This window comes from Takifugu flavidus, chromosome 4 (assembly GCF_003711565.1).
Source record: "Takifugu flavidus isolate HTHZ2018 chromosome 4, ASM371156v2, whole genome shotgun sequence".
NCBI lineage: Eukaryota > Metazoa > Chordata > Actinopteri > Tetraodontiformes > Tetraodontidae > Takifugu > Takifugu flavidus.
The window spans coordinates 1,436,666-1,457,089 of record NC_079523.1 but is presented as its reverse complement, the minus strand read 5'-3'; the positions used below and the strand labels follow the sequence as shown (position 1 = coordinate 1,457,089).

Below are 20,424 nucleotides of genomic sequence, written 5' to 3'. Positions count from 1 at the left end.
TTGGTGTCGGTCACGACGTGCGCTCATTAAGAATGCATGAATGAGCTGTTTTTAGACAGCTGTGAAACATCTGTTTCCCTCTGCCGTCTGGCTGGTTCTGACTTCACGCTGTAAAGTGACCTAACCAGTCTTTAAACCTTGGCACACCCTCGAAGGGCTATAACCTGTTCTTTACTCCACGTAAAAGACAAACTGGTGGTTTTTTGCACGTAAACATCTCCACAGCCATTTATGGAACGCAGGACTGTGACACAGCCCCCCCCACCCACCCCCCCCATAGGTGTCGCCACAACCTTTCACCTCTTTCCCTTCCTGGGTGTTTTCTGCCTCTTCACGTTCTCCCTGTGGCTGCTTACGTCTTTAAGAGGACTGAATTCGCGGTTAACCCCGGTGTTGTGCTTCTGGCTCAAGCTCAAAGGAGGCGTCCGACACTTCTACCTCCTCAGCTTTACGAGTCACAGAGGGGGGGGGGGGCTTCGTATCCAGTCCAGCTGTCTCCCTCGGCCTCTGCGTTTGCTGTTTAATACCAGCTGCAGACAGACATCAGGCGAAGCTGTTCCAGTTGACACTTGGCTGCCTAAACAATGGGCTCCTGTACGCTTTATCCTCAACAGACACGTTCAGAACTGCATGCAGAGAGTAGCTTTTTTTACATTCCTCCGGGGTTCAGGTTTCACAAATCTGCATTTTTAAATGAACACGGGATTGAAAACACTTGAGTCCACACATTAGCTTCAGTTTCTGCAGCTTCAACTCTAAAACCAGCAAGAAGAAAATCTAGTCAGCTCAGCTCTGTTTGCTCTGCGTCTGCTGGATGTGTAAATAGGCAACTAATGTCCTCCACACTGGAAGCCGGAACTCAAGAACACGATTCTTCAAAGCCAAACGTAACTTTAGGAATATTGCACGTAAGAAAAGAGACATATTTTTAAGTCCACAAAGGTTTGCAACTGTCAACATGAGGACTGAGCAGCTGAATCATTTGCATCTGGCTCTGAATTATGAAGCTAGCTCATTAGCATAGCCTTAAAAGGCTATCTGAATGTTCCCAACAAACCAACCTAAAGTAAGAAATCAAAGGCAGCACAGGCAGAAGTGATACATGGAGAAGCATCACTGATGGAAACTTTCAGGATGTGCCAGAACCATAGTCAAAAACAGTTCATTCGCTCCCAAATAAAGGATGATTTATTTGCTGCAGCACTTCCTGGATCGCATTTGCACCGATGACAGAAATATGTATCTGCTGTGTGCAGCAGCATGCACGTGCTGTGTCCTGTTCTGCTCAGGGAGACGCAACCTAAATCATCTTTATTACTGTCCTTGCTTGTATTTGCCGCTCCAGGATTCACAGTAAGGATGGAGATGAAGCATAAATCAGCTCTGCACTATTGTGAGGAAAGTGCGAGTTAAACAGGAGACTTGTTGAAACACTAGAACCAGAGAGCTCTTCTTCCATTGTTGTTATGGTATGGATTTTAGAGGAAAAGCTACTTTTAGATCACCATACTTGTTCATACCTATCTGTCATGTTTCTACTAATCTTTATACACCTCCAAGCAACAAAACAAAAAGGGTCTCTTCCCAAAAAGGTCTTAATGAGGTCTATTAAAGTACAACCCAGACAGACAGAAATTGCTGACTAAGTAGAAGGCAGCTGACTCCAGCGCAGCTCTTTAGCAGCAGCTCATTGATCAGCCAATCCGTCACCCAGGGGCCACTGTCACGAGCAGGAACCCTGATAGCCTGGGTGAAGGCTTCGCCGCTTTGAAGCCTCATTTTAAATATTGACACAATGACTCACGTCAGACTTTGGAGTCGCATTTACTTCAAGACTTGAGACGAAGCCAGACTTTTTCTTTTGTATGGCTCTATTTATTGGCATGATGAGGTGAGATAAAATAAAAGCGTGTAACAACCCCTCCTGGACAACAGCTCGGGAGACCTTTATGGCGAGCAACCTTTGCCTTTCATTGCCTTCAGAGCCATTGCAGAGGCTGATTGAAGGCAGATTTTAAGTCAAGGAAAGACTCCCATGTGTGCAGGAACATGGACCGACTGCATAGCAGAGCGCTAACATTCACCGTCACTGTGAAAGAAAAGTGCCCCGACAAGTTCTGGGTGGAGTGACAGATACCCTGAGGTAAACCTGAAGCCCTTCGGATTAGAAGCTTTTCCTGCGCAGGAACACACAGCCAAACAGGGTCAAAGTTCAGAGTTTAAAGCTAAAAGATTCAAAAATCCTGATACATCCAAGAAGAAATTCCAGATTCTTTGGGCCACATGTGTGAACAGCATGCGTCAGCTTTTTTCCAGGTCCGATCATTCCTTCAGTTTTCCCTCCAGAAAGCTCTGGATCTTCTGAAAGCCCTCCTCGTGTTGTCCCAAGGCCTCCAGGAGGATGCCCATGGGTGACCTCTTCAGTCCCGCTCCTTCAATCTTGTTCTCCAGTTTATTCTTCATGTTGCGCAGGCGAAACGATGCGTGTGCAAATATGCCTGGAAAACAGGCGTCAAAGCAACGTTTCAAACCTCAAGCCAACATGTCACATTCTTCAGCCCAAAGCTCTGGTTTGAAATATGGGCGTGACGATATGTGTTTGATTTCTAAAAACCTCAAGTGCTGCAACGAATACACAATTTAAAAAAGCATAAGTCGCTGATTCATTTAGCGGAGCTTATTTACTTCACCCAAATTCTTTTCTTTTTCTATTCTGCAACATTGAACCTTTTTGAACTTACAAGCGAGGGGGAAGGTGATTGCAGACATAAAAACCATGACGCTCCCCAGCAGAGAGATCAAGATGTAACTGGCCACCATGATGAGGAACACAAAGGCTGTGGGGTTGTGCCTCTTAAAGTTGTTGATCACGGCCCGGTTCTCTCCGGCCCACACTGAGCCCAGGAAGATGGCCGACACCACAGCCATGGCTGTAAACATCCCCAGGGGGTTCAGGAACCTGCAGGGCAGCGACACGGCTGTCAGATCTGGCACACACGCGCGCACACGCACACAGAGACTGGTCAACTGGCGCGGCCCAGTGGCCACCTTGGGTTACTACAAAAACAAATAGAGATTCATGAAGACTCAAAACACTCCCAAATTGAAGGAATTAAAGAAATCAATAAAAGGAGTCAAAGTTAAAACAAGTACTTTATATCTGTCCATCCATTTTCCAATGCCTGTCTTTAACAGAGTCACAAAGGGATGTTTTTTCTTTATGTATTATTACTTTATTTCACAGAATACCCTGAGAAATCCCCAATAATAGTATAAATGGGGGATAATAGCATCAGGCACTTTATTAGTCAGACCTGTGCACAAGGAAAAAACTTATCAGGAAAACGATGTTAACAAGTCTGACCTCACCTGACCTGTCGGGTCAAACTGCGGTTCTGTCAGATCCATAAATGATGCGATCCCTGATTAAGATGTCTGTGTAGATCCCTGATTAATCACCTAATTAGGGCTATAGCGTGATTCCCCCCTCACAGTTAGGCAACCTGTAGTGCAACAGCTGACTTGGCAGGCAGGTCAAAGGCCTTAGTGACCATGACAACAATATGTCATCATACAGCTCAGATCATGACAGGGCATCACTATTTTTAGTCAGATGGGCTTTAGATGGAACAAAGTGTCAGCTAAAGCCAGGATATTTCCGACAGGACAGCCAGGGCCTGAGACTAATCCTGAGTGATTCTACCATGTATGGAAAACTAGCAGTCTGTCACTAGTGGTGCAAAAAACTCTTTAAATGTTTTTAAACTGTAGACATCTCGTGTCAGTATCCCGAGTTAAACACGCGTCTATACTGTATCTTCACAATAAGTTAGACGGACTTGAAAAGTGAAATACTAAGTGCGCATTAATGCTGCTCTGTTGATGTGAAAATCCAGTTTAACTTACCCGACAACTAGGAAAATAGCGACAGCAGAAACCAAATAATTAGTCTGATAATAAAGCAGGTTGTTGACAATTCGGTTGTTCCATTTCGCCACATCTTTTGTATCTGGCTTAGCAAATCTTTCCCAGCCCGGGAAGAAGTCGTCCCAGGCTCTGAGTGGCGTCAGCTCCACTTTGGCCATTTGCTTCGGGTGATTAATTTGACAGTAAACGGTGCAGAAAAGCCGCTTTAAAAATTCCGACCGTCTCTGGGACAGGAGCTCCACAGCTTCCGGGTCTCGCGAGAATCTATAACCACGCCCCTCGTACGAAACTCCACGACAGAGCACACTATTGGCTAGCATCCTCACGTGACCGGAAGACTTCACGTATGTCTTCATGTTCATCCTCACTGTGGCACGTTTGCGTGTTAAAAATAGCGAATGAGTTGAAATTTCAGAAAAGTCGTCTCTTTAAGACTCCCGCCAGTTGTTAGTGATGCGTTAGTGTTGTTGGCCATGACGCGTTAACGTTGCTTTAACGCTGGCATTTTGAAACAGCGATGAAAGGTCGCAGGCGTGGTTTCACAAGCGTGTTAGCTTCGTGAGAGACAAACAACAAAGAGTGGGTTTTTGTTGTTTTTACAGATGTGGAGCAAGTTGTTGCGTTCACATGTGACTGCGCGATCAGGTTTTTGTTGGAGAAGACTCTTTACAATGCAGTTGAAGACCAGTGAGTTCCAGTCGCTGTTCACCGATGGGCTGAATGGATTAGCAGGTGACACGCAGCTTTGATACGCCTGTTGTGCTTGTGTTGTGTCGGGCAAGGTTGACCTTGCTTGAAGGATAAATACCACACCAGCTCAAGTAGATTTTGAACAATCTATACTCAGGTGTTTCTTAGTGAAGTGTGAGTTTGTGGTTTCACAATAAGAAGGTTGGATTGTTCTGGTGACGTTGGTTCTTCCTGCAGATCATAATTTATAGCTTGATTCCTGCACTTGTATCTTCCAGAGTTGTTTGGGAAGCACCAGCATGAGCTGAGGATAGCTGGAGGTGCTGTCCGTGACCTGCTGTCTGGGAAGAGACCTGAGGATGTGGACTTTGCCACCACGGCCACCCCAGAGGAGATGAAACGCATGTTCCAAAGCGCCGGGATCAGGATGATCAATAACAAAGGAGAGAAACATGGGACAATTACAGCAAGAGTAAGAGGCTATTTAAGTGAATCTATTTAAGTTTCTCTAGATTTTCCTTGACATTGTTTATTTTTCTATCTTTTCATTCCTTAGAATAATACCCAAATGGCACAGTAGTTTAATCTATAATTTATAGTCACAATGTAAAATTAGTTTATAATGGAGAATTGTGGAATATAGCAGTTTTTCCTCATTTGTCAATAAAACCAGTCTTTCTTCAATGAGAATAGTTATTAATAGTATAATTTAGTGTAACTGGAGGATTTCAGTCATCAGTCTACCACAGCGGTTGATTTACCGTCTTAAAATTAATTAACTTTGCAGATTTTTATTATCTGCCTATTTTCTTCTTTCTTTCACAGCTCCACGATGAGAACTTTGAGGTGACCACTTTGCGAGTAGATGTTCAGACAGACGGTCGGCATGCAGAGGTAGAATTCACCACTGACTGGCAGAAAGATGCTGAACGCAGAGACCTCACCATCAATTCCATGTTTTTAGGTATTTTTTTCTATTGATCTCCCACTCAGTGAGCTATCTTATCAGCTCTGATGTGCTTGGGGGGGGGTTGTTGCTCTAAATTGATGAAATCAATCATTTCAGGACTGGACGGCACATTATACGACTACTTCCAAGGGTATGAAGACCTGCAGAAGCGTAAAGTTCGGTTTGTTGGAAGTGCTGTAGAAAGGATCCAAGAAGACTACCTCCGTATTCTGCGTTATTTCAGGTGAGTTCATAATTATCACAAAAACTATTAACACCTTCTTAAAGCCACTGTTTATTCAAAAAAAAAATTTTTTTTTTAAAAGAGTAGTCCACAAAATGTTTTAGTGGCCTGATGGGTAAAGGAGTGTGAGCAATTCTGCAGTCTTATTATATTTATTATATTGTCAGCTGTGAATACTTTGACGATGGGTCACCTCTGGTTTATTGGATTTAGTGTTTCATTGCCTTTTCTTGCAGGTTCTACGGCCGCGTGGCTCTGGATCCTGGTGACCATGAACCCGAGACACTGAAGGCCATTAGAGAAAATGGCTGTGGGCTGGCATCTATATCAGGAGAACGAATTTGGGTGGAATTAAAGAAGATGGTGGTCGGTAATCACGCCGCTCACCTGCTGGAGCTGATGTATAGTCTGGAGCTGGCTCAGTACATGGGTAAGTAGGAGGCCAGGTCAGGGTCAAAACAAGCGCACTAAAAATGAATAAGGTAAAATTTGACTTAATCAAAAATAAACATTTGGATAAATCCTGGTCATCATTTGAGGGGAGAAAGGCAAATGCACAATTTGATGTTGAAGTGTTTATTTAATGGAGCACGATTTGATGTCATATTTATGAAAATTTGACTTCAGTAGTATCAATATTTAGTAATGGGCCTGTTGTGAAACATAACAAGATATATTTGACCTCAGAGATGAGACAGATTCACTGTTTTTTCATTATGTTCCACAGGATTTCTTTGTGTCTCTGGAGCTGCCATGAAACTCTTCTCTGCTGCTGTTGCGCAGGTTTACCTCAAGATGGCGACATTGAAGAGATGAAGCGAGTGTGGAGAAACGCCAACGAGCACGCTCCCAAACCCATGACCATCCTGGCGTCTCTGCTCCATAGTCCAGAGGAGGTGGAGAAGATGGATCTCCGGCTAAAGGTGTCCAGAGAGGAGAAGAACCTGGCGCTGTTCCTGGTCAGGTACAGACGGGAGCTTCAGAAAAACCCAGATGAGCTCGACAGCCTGAAGCCCTTCAAAGATTTTATTATTGACGTAAGTGAAAAACTGCTTGTTTCTCCAGTGTCTAATTGAAGTCTCCTAAATCATCTGATCCATTTCATTTATACATTTATACCATATCTTTATAAAGTAAAGTATTTATTTAAAACCAGGCCTAAAAACACAATTTCTTAGGCAACAAAAGTCCAAATTCTTAGCTGCAGACTAAATTAAGAGCAGTTTTTTATATTTGGTACAAACACAGACCAGACCTTTTTTTTCTTAGCTCATCTAAGATGTAACTGAAAGCTTCATAGCTTTTAAGTAACAGGTGTTAACATGTACCTCCATAACTGGACCGTCTATTCACAATTATGTGTGTGTGTGTGTGCTATATAAAAGTTGAAACTTCCTGTTTTTAGATTTTAATCCAGACACCATAAACACTTTTCAGAGCCGGGAGCTGGATAACCAGAATAGAGTGTGTGAGCTACTGAAGTACCAGGGTGAGCAGAAGCTGCTGGCGGAGCTCAGCAGGTGGTCCATCCCTCGCTTTCCCATCAACGGCCACGATCTGAGGAGAATGGGCATCACGTCAGGGAAGGAGATCGGCTCCACCCTGCAGCAGCTCCGCGAGGTCTGGAAGAAAAGCCGATACCGGATGGAAAAAGATGAACTCCTCTCTTACGTGAAGAGTTGAAAGGCAACAAGTGGGCGCTGACCCCGCAGGTGTTGCTCAGCGCTTAACTGATGCGGGCGCGTGGGCAGCCGCATAAGAGCCTGTTTCTCCAGCACTTTGACTGCTTTCATTAGGTGTAATTACTGAGGGCTGCGTCTGACGAATTCAGTGTCTCAGCGGGACTCGATGGGGATTGCTGGATGCACAAAAGAACGGCGTGCATGTCAATTGAGTACCCATGAAAAGCATATTTTCATTTATTTGATGGGGGGGGTGACTTTTCTTTTCAAAGGTTCTCCCAATTTTGTTCTGTGAAGAAAATATCTTGTAAAAAGGAGTTCTGAATTTATGCTGCAGAGTAAAAACCTAATTTTTCCCCCCTTCACATCCTTGTGTCTGAGAATGTGTTGCGCTGGTGTGCAGGTTGCTCCTCCTTCTCTGGGTATAAAACCCCTCTCTGCTGGTTGTCCACACTTGTTGCTCACTGCACTGTGGACCCTCCTGGAATTACTCTGTGGGTTTTTTTTACCCTGATGTTGTCAGTAGGAGTAACCCCCTGCAGTCCGTCAGGAATCCATCCTAGTGTACTTGGTTGACAAAATGGCCTGTTTAAACAGCAGTAACGGCTCCGGGGAGGACGCGCTTTATGGAGACCAACCGCGGGACGAGCGTCTGGCTCAGGTGGAGATAGCCCTCCTCTCCATCATCTTCATCACCGCAGGGATCCTGAACCTCGGTGTCCTCTTGGTGCTGTGGAAGCGCCGGAAGCAGCTCTCCAGGATGCGCGTCTTCGTTTTCCACCTCTGCGTGGCCGATCTTGTCGTCACCTTCTTCCAAGTTTGCCCGCAGCTCTTGTGGGACGTCACCGACCGATTCGTCGGACCGGATGTGTTGTGTCGCCTGGTGAAGTACCTGCAGGTGGTCGGGATGTTTGCATCCACTTATATGATCGTGGCGATGACGATTGACCGATATCAAGCCATCTGCAAACCGATGGTGACTTTTCAGAGGCGCCGCGCGCGCTGCAACGGTCCGGTGTGCGCGGCGTGGTGCGTCTCTCTCGTCGGCAGCCTCCCGCAGATCTTCATCTTCTCTAGAGTTGAGGTGGCCCCAGGGGTGTACGACTGCTGGGCGCAGTTCATCAAGCCGTGGGGACTGAGGACCTACGTGACCTGGACGACTCTGGTGATTTTCGTCCTGCCAATTCTCACGGTGACCGTGTGCCAAGTGCGCATCTGCCGCACCGTGAACCTCAACTTCCACATGAAGACGCACCACAATGGAGAGGTGGTCAACAGGCCGCCTTCCTCCAGGGCGAGTAACGTGGCTGGAGTGTCCAAAGCCAGGGTGAAGACTTTAAAAATGACCGTGGTCATTGTGGTGGCTTACGTCATCTGCTGGGCGCCGTTCTTCACCGTGCAGCTCTGGTCCGTCTGGGACGACGAGGCGCCCACTCACAGTAAGACCAATATGTTGGCGTGTTATACATTTTCCCCACATGTTCAATAACGCGCTTCAGCTCGGAGTTCATTCGTACATTTAAAATATTCGAAAATAAACTTAAATAATTGGTTCTGGCGTTATTTGCAGTTTTTCCTCCGTACAGTAAACGCGACATATGAGTCTGTAAACTCCAATTCTATTTCTGCTTCCATCATTTCCAGCTGCTACCTTCACCATCTTGATGCTGCTGGCGAGTCTGAACAGTTGCGCAAACCCCTGCATCTACCTGCTGTTCAACGGGAAGCTTCCCAACGGGCTGCTGAGCCTGATGTGTGAAGCTCAGCCCGATCTGAACGAATCCATCCAGGAGGAGGCCACCATGGTCAGCTCCATGTACATCAGTCTAAAGAGCCTGTCAGACTGCAGGTGAGAACGACTTCACCTGCAGAGGAGGGTTGGACAGCAGAATTGACTCAAATATTGCACGTGATTCCGATTTTCGGGTGATCATTCAGAGTGAACCCTGCAAAACTATGGCGTTACCTTCATCCTCAGCGATGCTTTGAGTTTAGCGCTGCTTAAAAAATGTAAATATCAGTGAGTAAACATAGTGTAGTCACAACATCTGTCAACCTCAGAGGTGTTGGCAGTGCAGATGTGTGAGAAGTAATAAATAATACACCTGTTCCTCTGTCTCTGCTTGTGATGGCGCCAGTCTATAAATATTTGGTCATTGTGGTTGTGCTGGGACATTAGCATTTAGCCAAAGGCATCACTTCTGGGGTGTGTGTGTGTGTGTGTGTGTGTGTGTGTGCGTGTGCATAAATTCCTGTAAAAACAGGAAAGCATTTACCTCGAGGAGCCTTGTGGATCACTGGGTTCATTCCATCTCGTTCTGGAGAAGATACATATTGATCACGATCCTCTAACAGGGTTTGATTGATTTAATCCTCATTCATAAAGTCTCAAATGTCTTAAGGTGGCGTTAATATCTCTATGTATGTATCATCCATATGTTCTGTTAAAAAAAAAGCACCAATAAATTTAATTGATTTAAAATTTAGTGGGATTTAATAAAAGAAACATGAATGTTTTCTCTTTATAATTTATATTTATTCTGTTTTTTGGGGGGGGATGTGTGAATATGTAGCTCAAATGTGTTTGTCCATTGAGATGATTCTGTTTGTGATGTAAATAACCACATGTATGTCAAATAAATGAATATGGTCAGTTTTCTGTATGTGGAAAATAAAATAAATGTCTTCATATTTGGAGAAAGATGTTCTTTGATAAATGTTACACCATGTTTACTCCTCTTAAAGCCTTAAAGATCTTTGAGGAACTGCCAAATAAACAGCTCTGACCTTTCCTGCCTCTCTAAAGAGAAGCTTTCATTTCACTTCAAATATCAGGTTTTTTTTCTGTCACCACAACTCAAAAAAAACCCAAAAAACAACCTAATTTTACTTTTACCAATGGTGAAACACAGTCGACTGAAAGTGATGGCCGGAAGTTCTCCTATTGGCATGTTGAGAGGAAAAATTTCCACTTTTTATACTTTCTTTTTATAATAACCACAAACCTCAATCAATCAATCAATCGATTTTTATTTCTATAGCGTCTGTTACAATCAAAATTGTTTCTAGGCGCTTCCCAGAATCCCAGGGCCTGACCCCCAACAAGCAACAGTGGCAGGAAAAACTCCCCTTTAACAGGAAGAAACCTTGAGCAGGACCAGGCTCATGTAGGGGGACCCTCCAGCTGATGGGGGGGGGGGGGGCTGGGTAGAGAGAGGTGAGGGGGAGGACAGGTAGAGGAGAGAATAGATAGAACATACAGAAATACATTATATTAATTAAAATAAGCTGCCGGTAGAGTCGAGTTGAGTGGGTCAGCGGGGTCGGAGGTCAGTAGGTCAGCATGCAGCTCTGAAGGCGGCGATACCTGTAGATGAATGCGGAGGGGGGGGGGCAGAAAAACTACACACGAAATAACTACGCTGGTCTATTTGGTGACGAGAGGAACCGTGTCGAGCCGATGTGGCATTTATGATTATGATCAACTTCAGCCATTTGGTTTCCTTCTTTCCTGACTGATTTTCAGGGAACAAACCAAACCATAATAACAGCATGCTGATCTCCACCCCACAAAAAACCCCAAACACGTTTATTCCCTCATCTGACGACAACCTGCAGAAACATTTTATCCTCTGACAATGAAGTTTCCCACAACTTCTGGGTGACTTCCATCCATTCGTTGGTACAAGTGAAAAAATAAATTTCCTACATACCTACAGCTCCACCGCCTGTAGCCAGGTTATTATTAAACTAAATATTTCATACTCGCCCCTGCAAAGGTGACAAGGCACAAATATCTATGAGTAAACAGCAGGAAACACTGGAACAAAGCAACATTTCCTCTTCACTATACCTGGAGATGAGATAGGTTTACCTTTAGAATAATCAATAATCAGTAGGAAAAACTCCCCTTTAACAGGGAGAAACCTTAAGCAGGACCAGGCTCCTCTCCTCTCCGCTCCTCTCCTCTCCTCCTCTCCTCTCCTCCTCTCCTCTCCTCTCCTCTCCTCTCCTCTCCTCTCCTCCTCTCCTCTCCTCTCCTCTCCTCTCCTCTCCTCTCCTCTCCTCTCCTCCTCTCCTCTCCTCCCCTCCCCTCCCCTCCCCTCCCCTCCCCTCCCCTCCCATCTGCTCAGGGTTTCTTCCTGTTAAAGGGGAGTTTTTCCTGCCACTGTTGCTTGTCTGGGGTCAGGCCCTGGGATTCTGGAAACAATTTTGATTGTATAAGACGCTATAGAAATAAAAATTGATTTGATTTGATTTGAGTAGTTTTAGGTGGGATAACCAGATTCTCCTTCAGCGGGGGCGGTTGGATAAAACGACAATCACGGCTTCAAGTTGGTGCTGCTGCGTGAGGGTTTCCAGGCAATTGATTTACGCCATCCGACGCTGATCCTGGCTCATCAAACTCCCAACTGAGGAAAAACAAACAAAAATGTGATAAAACTCACCTAATTTTAAAAATCAATGCCTAGAACATGAAATTGCTTTCCTGTTGCTTGTATTGATGCTAAAATATTGAACAAAAAGCCAGATTGAAACAAAAATTATCCAATTCAGTATAACCACTGCTTGTCCAGAACATATTCTGACCTAACACAACGTTCATCAGGCATTCTTTAGCAATTACACACCGATCAGCATGTTATGTACGGACAACGCCGAGCGTGTGCGTGTGTACGTGAACTGCACGCTGAAAGACATTTGGTATTGATTAACAGACGACCAACTGTGCCGCTGATGCTACCAATAAACACTGAATCACATAGTCTATATGCTGAGTGGATGAATGAAATGGCGAGTCCTTGTGGAAACTTTCTAAATTGAGATTCAGGAAAAGGTTCGGGAAAATTGTGTTGCTCTCTGAATGTGTGTTATGGCGGAGGCAATCAACAGCCCATAATTCAATCAGATTAATCAGGCGTAAGAGAGCACGTGTTGCATAAGGAGGCAGTTGCAAAGCAAAGCACTTAGCTGGTCTTCAGCCGCCACCTCCGTGAGAACGCGGTTTGATTTAAAAACGCCTGCACTTTACTTAGAATGTTATTACGGGTTTGAACTAGAAAGGTGTGAAAAGCCTTCAGAGTCGGATGAGTCTGCAGCAGCACCCGAGTCGCTCGCAGTGACCCCCCGGAGTCTATATCCTCAGGTTGTTTTTCCCTTCTGTGTTTAGAGCATGGATGCACGTCAGTGTTTGGTGGCATCCGTCTCCAAGGTGAAAAATCTGAGCCTACCTCTGATTTACGTGCCAGGATTGGAAATCCTGCTGGCTGATTTCACAGTCGCTGCCATGAAATAACCATGAGACTTACCTCCGACACAAACCCAGAAACACTTCTGATTGATTATAACCGATAACAGCGGCTGGGAAGTCGACACACACACTCAGATGGAGCTGATTTGCTGCAGAGATTAAGCTCAACACAGAAGTGGGCGAGTGCCGGTTGCTCTGCATTGATCTGAAAAACTGCAGCATTGGTTCAGACAAGCTGACGTTAATTTGAGCTCTTTATGGAAGCAGTTACAGGTGGCAAAATGAGTCGAAATGGCAGAGTTCCATGTTTAGCACATCGGGGAGGACTTGATCTGTCAAGGGAAACGAATTAGAAGCTGGACTCTCGTCCCTCAGCGGCCATTAATGTCAGCCCTGCGTGGAAGCCAGCTCGACTCTGGAATTGTAATTGGTCAGAAAATGCTGTTTGATTCAGAAGAGATTCGGTGTGACACAGAGCCAGCAGTAGCTGTGTTCAGCAGCCCTGCAGGAGGTCACGGGCATCGAGCCGTTTATCCCGCGCTACGTTTTTGACACATGGTCGGGCGACACGACGTGCCGAGTCAAACGGCCTCACAGTCGAGGTGAAGCCTCTCAATGATGCTGCAGAGGATATCCAGACATTCTCAAATTTTGCTTCTCCAAGTCTGGTGTGATCATATTAAATCAAAGTGTAATCAGGGAGAAGTAAAGGTTGTAGGTTTGAGTGTTGTCCAGCCTTTGGAACGTATTGGCAGCTTATATCAAACTATAACTAAGCTGGGGAGATTCTACCCTCGTTATGGATTCATGTGCAAAAGCACCACTCAAAGGTAACAAGAGTCAAACCGGCAACACTTCAAACGTGTCGAGACTTCAGAAAACCATCACCCTGACCAGAATTTGAATCGTACAATACGGTAGAAGCTCCGACCAAAGGTAGTGTGAGTTTAAAGGGAAAAATCTGCTGAATGTAAATGAGCACCTGGGCTTTGATGAGCTCAGGTTGATTAGTACCATCAGGTATCCGGATCCGTGCGCTGCACCTCACACGTGGATTGCGTGAGTGGACTGCGGCAGGAGTCATTTTCACTGTTGGATTTGTCTGTTTTCCACGTATGTGGCGTTTTAAACCGCTCTATTATTCACATGCAAGACCAGAGAATTTGATTGCAGAGGGAAACTACGTGGCATTGAACAGGATTGTTTCTCCTGGAGAATCCGTCTTTCTGTGGCCATTCCCTTTGATGGCGTATAAGAGGATATCTGTGGTTGGCATGGCTACTAAATGCTGCCGATTCCCTTGTGAACAGTGTTTCACTCTAGTCAAAAAGAGCTTGTGAGGTTCCTGCACCGCCAGAATGTTGGAAAGCATCAAGATGGCGGTTCTTGTGTGCTCCGGCTCATAATCACAGCCCTGCTTAATGTCCATATGGCTCCAAACACATTTGATTGACAGATACCAGCTCAGAGCAGGAAACCATGTGTCCAGGCATCTCGAGTGGACAATAATCCCAAAAGCCTGACATTATTATTGATCCAAGGTGAAATATAGTACCCCCTGGACAATAATCTGTAGGTTCTAACATGAAATGCCACCAGTTGCCTGTAGCAACAGCATCATTTAAAGAAGAAGGGGATGTTACTGAAGAGGAAAGTGTGCGTCTAATGTGGAATGTTGGACTGTATAGCGCTCAAAACACTGATGCAAAGACTCGATTCCTTTCAGGAGCCGTGGAACACACCTTTGAAAAAGCTGCACGTACTCCTCCCCTCTGACACCAGGCCATAAAACATTCAGTGCAGCTGCAAAAAGTTGTTCTGAACATGGGTTTAAAGCCGGATGATGATGAAAAACATAACCAAAACCTGGTCATTGATGTTCCTCATCAACTTACTTGGACTAAAAATATCGCTCATCACATAGTTATAAGATTTTTCGACCTACTAGCATCATTTTGGATACCTGGAGTTTAATTCCACAGCTCTCGTCTCCACCACAGACCCACACTAATGGTGCAAATTCATCTGTTATCAGAAGTCTGCCCTTGTATTACAGATCAACACCTGAGATGAGATTAAAACCAACAAAACACGTCTAACTGCTAAATGCATGAACCGATGGTTGGTTCATCCATCCTGGGATGAAAGCACGAGTCTGTGTGGCAGCAGCGGCAGCTTTATCTTGGCTTTTTAATAAGCAGAGATGTACCTTCGTCTGGGCAACTGACCTGAGTGCAGGTGTAATTGTGAGGTTCAGAGCTGCCTCACGTATCAGCCACCCACACACTCCGAGAGATCCAGTCGACTGTAGAGACACAGCAGGAGAAGGTACAGTCCAGGCTGTGATGGGAGGGGGGGTGACCAGCAGCGAGGCGTGGGGGCGCGTGTGCGTTGTTGCTTGTTCAGGGGTCAGACTGGCCGCCTGTAAAGCTCCAGGACACAGATGGTGCACGAAAAAAGAAATCCAAAAAACATTGTGAATATCAGAATGAATAAAAAGGGAAATCCAACCGTTGTTACAGCTGAAATGCGTTTACGAAGAAAATAAACTCAGATAATGAAGACACGGGAGGAATAAGGTCAAAGGTGAACGCCCAAAGGTGGCGAAGCTGTCAGTTGAAGTTTAACAAGGAGCTTCGTTACAGGAGGATGATGTACTGGACTAGAACCAAAGCTCAGACCACCAAGCCGCTCAGCTGCCCACACATTGTTGCTTAAGCACATAGTTCAGCGTGTATAGGCAGCTGTAACACAAGGTTACGTAACATAGTAGGACACTTTATGAGCAGAGCTCAATAGTTTTGATCATCACCTTTGATCTTTGGAAGATCAATGGTCCAAGTCCCTCCAGAACATCCAAAATTTATTTTCCTTGGCCCATAATGATTTCATTAAAATCTGTTCATAACGTTTTGGGTTCTTACATTAAAAGGCAACAAGTGCCAGCGGTCACACTAAGCTCACTGGCGGAGGTGACGATTACAGCGTTCCCAAAACCTCTTGATTTTTAAAAACCTACATTTGATTATGTTTTGTTTGATTGATGGATCTGTTAACATTTTCCGCCCCACTTTCCAGGCCTCTGATCCTGCCCCTCTGCTCTCCCATCCCTTGTCGCCTAATTAAAGCGTTAGGATCAAAGCAGCCTTTTCCTTCTGCCTCGGACCCGCTCGCTCAACACCTTCCTGGTCAGCGAACACGGTCGGTCATTTCAGCGGATGCATCTGTGAACGGCTTCCAAACTAGCTTCTGTTAGACGGACTCAGGTCGTCAAAGGTGCCTAACCTGGAAATAACACAAGAAGAAAGTAGCATTAAATGAACAGCGATGCGTAAATAACTCTGTCACCACATGAGATGGTTTAATCCGGTAAAGAGCGTAACTGGCATGAATGAGGCACTAATCTGGGTGTGAGAAGAGCAGCTATGATGATAAATCATGAGAGGACTGAGCCTGTTTCTGCCACAGCTACGTTAATGACGGAGCTCCTTCAGGTGCCCGCAGCAGCGCTTTGGTCAGCTGATCCATCCGGAGGTCCCTGTGGGACAGAACGGGAGGTTTCACCCACCCACATCTGGTCCGTGGTACCTTGAGGTTCAGCCCCAGCAGCTCCACAGCATCCTCCGCTGGGCTGTTTCTATGGCCCCCATCGGGGTTCTGCTCTTCATTGAGAGAAGGAACGAGGCCCAACCTGCTTCAGTGACGCTAAATTAAATTATTATTAGGTCTAATCCAGAGTTGTCCGATTGAAATTTGGGTTTTAGAGGTCGTCGCTGGCAAGTACGGTAATAATGATACAGATTTGTTGAACAGTTCCCTCAGAGCTGCCTGAGAGCTGATCCTGGAACAGCACTTTGAAATCACATTAAGTTTTCTACACAGCTCCGGCCAAAGGCAAGTGTGGCTACAGGAAATCCAATGTAGCTGTGCAAGTATAAGATTACGATCGCTGGATTTTGTTCTTTTCGGCCGTTTTCTTCAAACAGAATCAGATGTGTTGGCAGACGCCTTCAGCAACAGTCTGTTCTTCGCTGATGTTCCATATTCACCCCCGTCTCCCACCGCCACAACCCTGGGCAGGCCCCCGTTATGTCACCAGTGATCACTTAATCAATAACACGACATTCGTATTGAAGCTTTTGTAGCAGCAGCTTATATCTGAGCATTCTGGGCTGGGTTCTCATGAAATTTAGATGTGGATCCTCACATCAACACAGTTCCACAACAAGGAGCAGTCGGTTGATGAAGCCAAATATTCTTTTTACTGGCTTCTGATCTCTCGCTCAGATCACATCTCTGTGGGAACTGATGCAGCCGAGATGGACACGAGAGAGATGAAATGGAAACACACAGTAGCTTTGATGTAAACGCAACCAAACGCAGCAGGACATGTAATAAATATGATCCTGCTGCTTGGAGCCACATTCTCAGTTTGTTCTTAAATGGTTGGTGACTGACGTCGGCGTTCAATAAACCGGGGTCGATCAGAAAACTTCTCACTGTCACAGCTCGGCCCGCTTCCGTGACACGTGACTGATGTAAAAACAGGCTGACGTATGACAATAATAACCAAGGGTGCAGTGCTGTTATAGCAACGAGAGGACGTAACACGGCTGACCTTAAGGTTAGACTGAAAAACTCTCTGAACTGCAAACTAATAAAAACACATTAACGTCTAACCTTTAAGATGGCCGTGCTTTACCAGAAGCCACTGATCACAACCACTCGGAAGTCCTGGCAGTCGTGCAAACCTTCAGGGCGTCCGTCACACTTGGGCAAATGTGAGGGTTTTTTACCCCGTCAAATTCCCCCCCAGAAATGATCCATTATTACAAAAGAACAACACCCCAGCATTCCCGGTTCAACAGGACCACCACAGGGATTTTCAGCTGCTGCCACATTTGCATGAACATGTGACATTCAGTTATCGGAGTCACCACTCGCAGTAGTTTGCATTTCAAAAGATCTTTGTGAAAAGCTTTCAAGATGTGCATCCTCCCTATTTCCAGCCAAGCTGCTCCCTGCCTTTAGAGCAGAAACATTTTAAATCCAAGAGGAGCAAATCCCCACATCCCTGAGGAAACATGAGATGGCCTCTAATGGCTCAGCGGTGGTGTCGCCACATGAGCGGTACCTCATTGTGTCCATCGATTTACAGCTTGTCCTCCATCATCACCAACATGCATTTTCCCTGTTGTGTCCACTGTTTCACAGAAAAGGACAGGCGTAGAGGAACGTGGGGTTATTTTGGATATTATTATGCAAATTCCAACAGTACAAAAACACACAGTACCCTGTGTCGGAGACATGAAATGCTTTATAATAGCCTAAGAAAATCAACGATAAAATATTGCCCACGTCTGAAGTGGAATAGAGACCTGTAGTATTTAGACTGTGTCCACGGTAACCATGGTGCTGAACACACAAGAGTGGGAAAATATAATAGACCACCTGCGGAGAAAATAGGCTCCTCATTGAAAGAAAATTTGAGGGAGAAAGAAATGAATGAGCAGCTCAATCAGATTCTCTTGGAGATTAAAAATCTCTTTTAAAAAATGTAGTTAAGCAACGCGAAAGAAATATGCTGGAAAACAGCGCCACCCGGTGGAGACTTTATTATTTACAGATTATTTCACCTCTTAAGATTCAGGGTGACACTAAATCTCTAGATTTATTTAAAAAAACAACTTAGAAATAGTATTTTTACAGCTTCTACATTGAATTAATTGAGCTTGTTGGACCATTTCGTTACCATCAGTGCATGTTTCATCAGAAATGCTTCATATTAAGACATTGTTTTGTTATATATTAAGACATTTTTAAAAACAATCTTTGGGAAAAGTGCTTAAAGTTTGCTTGGCTGTGTGGCAGGTCTCACTCTTAGGACACCTTCCTGGGAACATGACACCGCCAGCACGCCATCCCTTCGCCACAGTCGGCCCTGGACGAGGCCCCTGCTGCCCCCTGTGTGCACAACACACAGCAGGAACTGAGTTAACGTCCAGTAACCTGGTCTTGAACAGCTGCACGCTCACTATACGCTCACTATACTGACCTGCCCAGGGGCTCTCGCACTCGTACAACATCCACTCGTCAGTGCGGAAAGTGCTGTGGAACCACATGGCGTGGTCCAACGAGGCTGAAAACTTGGCCCTGTAGTTGGGATAAGGTAGCAGTGCTGTTCCCAGGAATGCATAATCCGACACATAAGCAGCAACACAGCAATGCAGCTTCATGTTGCCTTCACCTGCATAAGTCAGATGAAAAAGTATAAAGTTGCCTATCATCAGTATATACACATAAACCACATCGTAGTGCTCTTTCCCCCCATTGCAGCTTCACACAGTGCACGTAAAAGCAGAAACGTGGATGTATAGAACTCAAACTTATAGCCGTGTTACCGATATGTCCTCGTGCTCGCACCCAGAACAGCTGCTTTGGCTGAGTTGCGGTGTGCCTGTAAAAGTGTGGCGGGTTAACTGGTTTTATCTCAATAGGGACCTCATTGGCCAGCAGCTTGTTGAGACCTTGTCTTGCAGTCTCTGCCAGGTCTGGTTTGCTGTAACATAAAGGAGGGAAAACGGATCAATATTGGATTTCCACAAAGTACTATATTGATTTTCAACAGGCACATTAGTGGTTCAAGGAACTAAGACAGTCTGACTGCATATGTCCTCTCTGCAGTGTCAAAGATCTATATATTGCTAGTATAAGTTAAGTGGCACAGCCTTCCAATCTAACCGACTGATCACGGTAGCCAGAAAGACCTCACCAGGCTTACCTGAGGTACTGGTGAATGAGCTCTTCCACAGTGAGGAGGTCCTCGGGCTGTGGGACCACCGGCATGGTGAACTGATGCTGCAGGGGACTCTCCTGCAGCATGTGGAAGGATGCTTGGCAGATGAGGATGGGCTGCCCATGCTGGATGGCCTTCACTGAGCGCACACAAAAACTGCGACCGTCTCTAGTGCGTTCCACCTGGTAGAGAACAGGAACCTTGGGATCCCCTAAGGAGAAAACGCCAAATTCGGATGACAAGAACCATCACTGATATCTAAAGTGATCCTTATCTTACCCGCTCGTACGAAGTAGCAGTGAAGAGAATGGGCATAATGGTGATCACTGACAGATTTAGCAGCAGCTACTAGGGCCTGACCAACTATTTGACCCCCAAACAAGCGCTGAGTACGGGGCACCCAGTGGTGAGTCCCTCTGGGCAGAATAGAAAAACAGTTGAAATCCATAAGATGGTTACATATGGCAGCAACTAATTCCTGACTGGTCTATACGCGTTATATATGCAGTGACTGGACCGCCCAAAATCAGCTTTATTCGTGTCAAGAAGAAAGAACTAAAGAGTAAAGGATCAAGAACAATTTCTGTCATCAAAAGTGCACTTGCTGCCGGATAAACTCGGTTAGCTCTACCTGTACAGGTCTACGTCAAGCGCTTCTAGGTTAAGAACGCTGGTAACTAGGACGCTTTTCAGGTCATTATTGAAATGTGTTGCAGAACTATGAGGGATCCCCTCTTCAGGCGATTCAGGTGGAAACACGACCCCTGGAGATTCACCGCTGTCAGAAGAATCTAAAGTTTTGGTGCCATCGTCAGTTTGATCCGCCATGATTGCCTAATTTCTTCTTCGTGTCTTTTCTGTGGGCTGCGTTCTATCGCCCCCACT

General features: G+C 45.4%; 4 protein-coding genes across 5 annotated transcripts; 2 read left to right on the top strand and 2 right to left on the bottom strand.

The window, feature by feature from the left end:
• Positions 1-1,853: 1,853 nt before the first annotated feature.
• arl6ip5a (ADP-ribosylation factor-like 6 interacting protein 5a) lies at positions 1,854-4,193 on the bottom strand. The gene is made up of 3 exons (XM_057030820.1): positions 3,907-4,193; positions 2,742-2,959; positions 1,854-2,498 (listed from the first exon to the last, which is right to left on the bottom strand). The coding sequence occupies exons 1-3, from the start codon at positions 4,083-4,085 to the stop codon at positions 2,323-2,325; spliced, it is 573 nt and encodes a 190-aa protein (XP_056886800.1). The 5' UTR covers positions 4,086-4,193; the 3' UTR covers positions 1,854-2,322.
• A 55-nt stretch (positions 4,194-4,248) lies between these two features.
• On the top strand, positions 4,249-7,857 carry trnt1 (tRNA nucleotidyl transferase, CCA-adding, 1). The gene is made up of 7 exons (XM_057030812.1): positions 4,249-4,659; positions 4,896-5,089; positions 5,443-5,581; positions 5,684-5,810; positions 6,047-6,240; positions 6,594-6,847; positions 7,248-7,857. Exons 1-7 carry the CDS (start codon positions 4,530-4,532, stop codon positions 7,491-7,493), a joined length of 1,284 nt encoding a protein of 427 aa, XP_056886792.1. The 5' UTR covers positions 4,249-4,529; the 3' UTR covers positions 7,494-7,857.
• Positions 7,858-7,944: 87 nt separating this feature from the next.
• On the top strand, positions 7,945-10,283 carry avpr2b.1 (arginine vasopressin receptor 2b, tandem duplicate, 1). Of its 2 annotated transcripts, XM_057030813.1 has the most exons (3): positions 7,945-8,931; positions 9,137-9,341; positions 9,757-10,283. In XM_057030813.1, exons 1-3 carry the CDS (start codon positions 8,073-8,075, stop codon positions 9,842-9,844), a joined length of 1,152 nt encoding a protein of 383 aa, XP_056886793.1. In that variant the 5' UTR covers positions 7,945-8,072; the 3' UTR covers positions 9,845-10,283. The 2 variants fall into 2 exon arrangements, with proteins under 2 accessions (XP_056886793.1, XP_056886795.1); XM_057030815.1 differs by having other exon boundaries at positions 9,137-10,283.
• Positions 10,284-18,341: 8,058 nt separating this feature from the next.
• On the bottom strand, positions 18,342-20,404 carry acot8 (acyl-CoA thioesterase 8). The gene is made up of 6 exons (XM_057030818.1): positions 20,171-20,404; positions 19,819-19,955; positions 19,525-19,750; positions 19,145-19,302; positions 18,799-18,990; positions 18,342-18,707 (listed from the first exon to the last, which is right to left on the bottom strand). The coding sequence occupies exons 1-6, from the start codon at positions 20,365-20,367 to the stop codon at positions 18,589-18,591; spliced, it is 1,029 nt and encodes a 342-aa protein (XP_056886798.1). The 5' UTR covers positions 20,368-20,404; the 3' UTR covers positions 18,342-18,588.
• Between the last annotated feature and the right edge of the window lie 20 nt (positions 20,405-20,424).

Excerpts from the sequence above, each read along its gene's own strand:
- arl6ip5a (XM_057030820.1), bottom strand. The coding sequence starts at position 4,085 with ATGGCCAAAGTGGAGCTGACGCCACTCAGAGCCTGGGACGACTTCTTC. Across the intron at positions 2,960-3,906 it reads GCTATTTTCCTAGTTGTCGG|GTTCCTGAACCCCCTGGGGA; the intron begins GTAAGTTAAACT and ends GCTGCCCTGCAG. Across the intron at positions 2,499-2,741 it reads AATCACCTTCCCCCTCGCTT|GCATATTTGCACACGCATCG; the intron begins GTAAGTTCAAAA and ends CCTGTTTTCCAG.
- trnt1 (XM_057030812.1), top strand. The coding sequence starts at position 4,530 with ATGTGGAGCAAGTTGTTGCGTTCACATGTGACTGCGCGATCAGGTTTT. Across the intron at positions 4,660-4,895 it reads TGGGCTGAATGGATTAGCAG|AGTTGTTTGGGAAGCACCAG; the intron begins GTGACACGCAGC and ends TGTATCTTCCAG. Across the intron at positions 5,582-5,683 it reads CATCAATTCCATGTTTTTAG|GACTGGACGGCACATTATAC; the intron begins GTATTTTTTTCT and ends CAATCATTTCAG.
- acot8 (XM_057030818.1), bottom strand. The coding sequence starts at position 20,367 with ATGGCGGATCAAACTGACGATGGCACCAAAACTTTAGATTCTTCTGAC. Across the intron at positions 19,303-19,524 it reads CTCATTCACCAGTACCTCAG|CAAACCAGACCTGGCAGAGA; the intron begins GTAAGCCTGGTG and ends TTTATGTTACAG. Across the intron at positions 18,708-18,798 it reads GTGCGAGAGCCCCTGGGCAG|GGGGCAGCAGGGGCCTCGTC; the intron begins GTCAGTATAGTG and ends TTGTGCACACAG.
- avpr2b.1 (XM_057030813.1), top strand. The coding sequence starts at position 8,073 with ATGGCCTGTTTAAACAGCAGTAACGGCTCCGGGGAGGACGCGCTTTAT. Across the intron at positions 8,932-9,136 it reads CGACGAGGCGCCCACTCACA|CTGCTACCTTCACCATCTTG; the intron begins GTAAGACCAATA and ends CATCATTTCCAG. Across the intron at positions 9,342-9,756 it reads AAGAGCCTGTCAGACTGCAG|GAAAGCATTTACCTCGAGGA; the intron begins GTGAGAACGACT and ends CTGTAAAAACAG.